Source organism: Drosophila miranda, chromosome XR, assembly GCF_003369915.1.
Source record: "Drosophila miranda strain MSH22 chromosome XR, D.miranda_PacBio2.1, whole genome shotgun sequence".
NCBI lineage: Eukaryota > Metazoa > Arthropoda > Insecta > Diptera > Drosophilidae > Drosophila > Drosophila miranda.
This window is the reverse complement of record NC_046674.1, coordinates 50,917,127-50,921,057: the sequence shown is the minus strand read 5'-3', so window position 1 is coordinate 50,921,057 and position 3,931 is coordinate 50,917,127. Positions and strand designations below refer to the sequence as shown.

Sequence of the window (3,931 nt, the reverse complement as noted above, 5' to 3'; positions counted from 1 at the left end):
TGGTTTTTTCATATCTTTAAAATTGTGGATGCCACAGATTTTCGTCCTTTGTGGGGGCGGAAGTGGGCGGGGCGAAGTTTTGAAATATTTTTGTAGCAGTGACATATCACAGAAGTCTGGATCCAAAACATCGTTGCTCTAGCTCTTATAGTCTTTGAGCACTAGGCGCTGAAGGGGACGGACAGACGGACGGACGGACAGACGGACAGACAGACATGGCTCAATCGACTCGGCTATTGATGCTGATCAAGAATATATATACTTTATGGGGTCGGAAACGATTCCTTCTGGACGTTACACACATCCACTTTTACCACAAATCTAATATACCCCAATACTCATTTTGAGTATCGGGTATAAATAGTCAATGTTTGATTGAAGGTGGGCAAGCTGAGAATTCACAGACGGCATATAATATATTGATGTCCAGTCGAGCGTGTTAATGTCAGTGTCTAGTTTTCTAAGGTCAATGTTCCTAAAGTCTCTAAAGTCTGCTAAAAACGTATCAGAAAAGTATAGAACCCGTAGAGAGAAATTTGTTCAAACTTTTGACAATTTGTTTGATATTGCCCATCCCGAAGCAATGGAAATAATCAAAATTGAAGAGGATAAAAAGTTTCTGCAGTGCCAAAGAAAAGCAGGGAGGACCGGCTGCTTGGGTGTAGTGGATAAAGAATTTGCCAATAAGGCAGAACGCTTTCAAACAAGGCGTTTGAAAGAAGAAACCGGCCAAAGAAAGCTTGATTCTTCATTGAGTGCGCCTTCTTCGAATTTTGATCTTCACACACAGGTAATTTATATGAAATTATTCTTAATGATTTTTAGAACTTTACTATTTAACTTTGTAGGATAATTCATTGTCAAGCTTGGAACATATAGCTGAAAGCTCTCATAACTCCATGATAACCGAAAGTGGTCAGCCTCAAAACGTAAAAAGACGTGGTAGCAAAAACCCATCTTACTTAAAAAGCAACAAGAGTCTTTCATTACTTAAGGCAGTAAATGATTCAGCAGAAAAAGCTGTGAAATTGATGCAAGACTTTCACGGGCGTCTAACAGTGGATGAGGAACAAAAACAGTTTTTGTTATGTTGCGTTCAGGAACATAGAAAAATGTAACCGGATTGTAAAAAGAAGACTTTAAAAAGAAAATATTCCCAATAAAATATTAGAATTGCGTTCATTGATTAAAATTGTATCTATAATTTATTTTATATGAAAAATCGGTGACTAGGTAAAATATCTCAAAAGCCTTTCACATATGTAAAGCTTTGAGTGTGATTCGGCATGGGGTAATGCCAAAATTTTCAAATAATATTTAAAACACCTATACTTTAAGGCAAAAAGAAACAAATAAGAGGGTATGCGTGATAAAAAAAAATGTTCTCCCGTATAAGGGACTCTCTTGTATAAGGGTATATTATTTGTGATTTGTGGTGAATGTGGATGTGTGTAACGACCAGAAGGAAGCGTTTCCGACCCCATTAAGTTAATACCAGCATTAATGGCCGAGTCGATTGTGCCATGTCTGTCTATCCGTCCGTTCCTATGAGCGCCTAGTGCTCAAAGAGTATACATAAGAGCTAGAGCAACGACATACTGTATCCAGACTTCTGTGATATGTCACTGTTTCACAACTTCGCCCCGCCCCCACAATGGACGAAAAACTGTAGCATCCACAATGGAGAAGATACAAGAAAATTAAGAATGCACAATCATAGAGAATGACCATATCTACCAGATTGCCGAATCTGGATCAGATCGGATAATTTGTCTAGCCAATAGGAACAAATCAATATTCGTAGGCTACGCAGCGCCCGACACGTTTAGACACGTTTTCTGTCTCTCCCGCACGCACTCTTTGTCGCTCAATGTAGCCATACTGACTAAGTACCGGGTATAAATGTAGAGATGCGGTCTCAGCAGCAACTCACAACGTTCCCCCTCGTTAGTCAGTACGTTTCTAATGTAAAAGCCCTTATAATTTAATTTTATTCCGAAAATAAAATATTGCTACAAAAAAAGTGTTTGAATATTTTAGATATAGACTTTAGATCTAGATTCTAGAACAAACTTAATGGATTGTAAACATAAAATGTTTCTTCATCTAATTTATTGAGCAGCAGCTTTCCCTCCTTTTGCAACTTCTTGAGATGGTGACTTACGTTGTAGGCCGCAGCGGGCCACAGCTTCTGAGGGGTCTGACTGTAAACCACCCGCACAACATCCATTGATTGCCAACGCTTATGGGGTCGTTGGGTAAAAAAGTGGAGTATCTGCTGTTCACGATTGTTGCGATGATTTATGTAGTACTCAATCTTGGGAAGAGGGTCCTCGATAATATTGCCATGCCCCGGAAAGATGCGTTGTGGTTCGATTTTTAAAATTGTATCCAAGGTTTTCATGTATTCGTATAGATCCTCAAAAACGGCAGTACCCTCGCCTAGCAGAAAGACCGCGTTATATTAATGGAAGCGAGTACAATCCAAGTCGAAAACTAACCTAAAATGCAGTCGCCACTAAAAAGCGTCCCTTCGTCCATCGCTAGTACAATATGATCGGTGGTGTGACCTGGAGTGTGTACAACACGCATATTGGCTCCTTCTACTGAAAACTCTTGGTTGTTTGCCATCGGCTGCAATTTTATGTGAGCTGGGATCTCTGGGCATACATCACTTGCATCGGTCCGACTAAACTTAAATACTTGACAGTCTGAAATAAAGAGTACTAATAAGTAGCTGCAAGTGACAATTATTTATATTTAGGCACTACATACCATTGTCTGCCAGTCTGCTGCCTACAATGTCCTTAACACCACCGACATGGTCATGGTGCCAGTGAGTCAGAATGATAGTGGCAATGCAGGCTTGCTCCCGGCGAAGTACATCGTTTAAGTGTTCTATGTACTGAGGAACATCCTCATCCCCTGTATCAATCAGTAACCGTCTAATAGATGATTTTTTGGAAGGTTTTTTTTATTATTTAAACATTGGATGGACCATAGGACATTCTTACTTTTTTCCGTTTCCAAGAAGATAGGTATTAGTGCCTTGCAACGTCATAAGACTGGGGTTACAGCCCAGTATACGTATTATGGAGGATGTAAGGCGTGTGACAGGTGGAATTAATGCCATTTAACTCGAATTTTTGTGTTTAATTCGGAAGCTAGAATCGACTACTTGTTACGTATAAGCGTTTCTTCCCTCTCCAATATCGCTAAAATATACTTTTTGACTCTCAAAAAAAAAAATACCAAAATATACTTTTAATCTTTTTCAAATATGGCATTTCCATTCTGGCGTTACTTTTCATTCGTACGAAGTAATTTAAAAAAAATTCAAATTAAAATAAATTAAAAATATTTGAAAAGTAATTAGAAAGCCTTATTTTCACAATATACACAACAAAATTAAATTTTTTTCGATGCTTTGAACTAAACCCGCGTTTTTTTGATAGAAGTCGGCTTGGTTCACAGCGTGAACGTCGTGTTGAGTAGTGTAATCTTGATCTTCTACGTTTTGCATTTGAAAGCTTTATATTTCCCAGGCCGTAAGATTAGTCAGCTCTCACTGCGTTCGGTCGTATTTTCACTATGTCGCTTTATTACTGCTCGGAATGCAGTTCGGACGTCACTGCCGCTCAGCTCCGTTGCTTTGATGCTGTCCGCTTTTCTTTCCAAGTCTATACGATTTTTTTTTCCAGAATATAGCGGGCATGCGCACCAAGGCTCCAGCTGTCACCTCTAGGTGTGACTTCGACATTGTAATTTTGGTTGAAACCTGGCTTAATTCAAACTTTTTCGACAACGAATACTTCGATCGCAGCAGGTGTTTTGTAAGGACAGAGATTGTGCCAAACGAAGCGCTTCAGAGGAGAGGTCATTGTGGCCGTCACACGCACCCGACGCTGTGATCCCATTTATCTCGTGGATG

At 39.5% G+C, this 3,931-nt stretch overlaps 1 protein-coding gene across 1 annotated transcript; it reads right to left on the bottom strand.

The window, feature by feature from the left end:
- Positions 1–1,968: 1,968 nt before the first annotated feature.
- Positions 1,969–3,221, bottom strand: LOC117186564 (beta-lactamase-like protein 2 homolog). Its single transcript, XM_033387513.1, has 4 exons — positions 3,015–3,221; positions 2,776–2,945; positions 2,502–2,711; positions 1,969–2,442 (listed from the first exon to the last, which is right to left on the bottom strand). The coding sequence occupies exons 1-4, from the start codon at positions 3,131–3,133 to the stop codon at positions 2,063–2,065; spliced, it is 879 nt and encodes a 292-aa protein (XP_033243404.1). The 5' UTR covers positions 3,134–3,221; the 3' UTR covers positions 1,969–2,062.
- Positions 3,222–3,931: the final 710 nt, after the last annotated feature.

Bases quoted from the DNA above. Each gene is read 5' to 3' on its own strand.
- LOC117186564 (XM_033387513.1), bottom strand. From the start codon at position 3,133: ATGGCATTAATTCCACCTGTCACACGCCTTACATCCTCCATAATACGT. The intron at 2,946-3,014 runs GTAAGAATGTCC...ATCATCTATTAG, and splicing joins CTTCTTGGAAACGGAAAAAA to ACGGTTACTGATTGATACAG. The intron at 2,443-2,501 runs GTTAGTTTTCGA...TCTTTCTGCTAG, and splicing joins TAGTGGCGACTGCATTTTAG to GCGAGGGTACTGCCGTTTTT.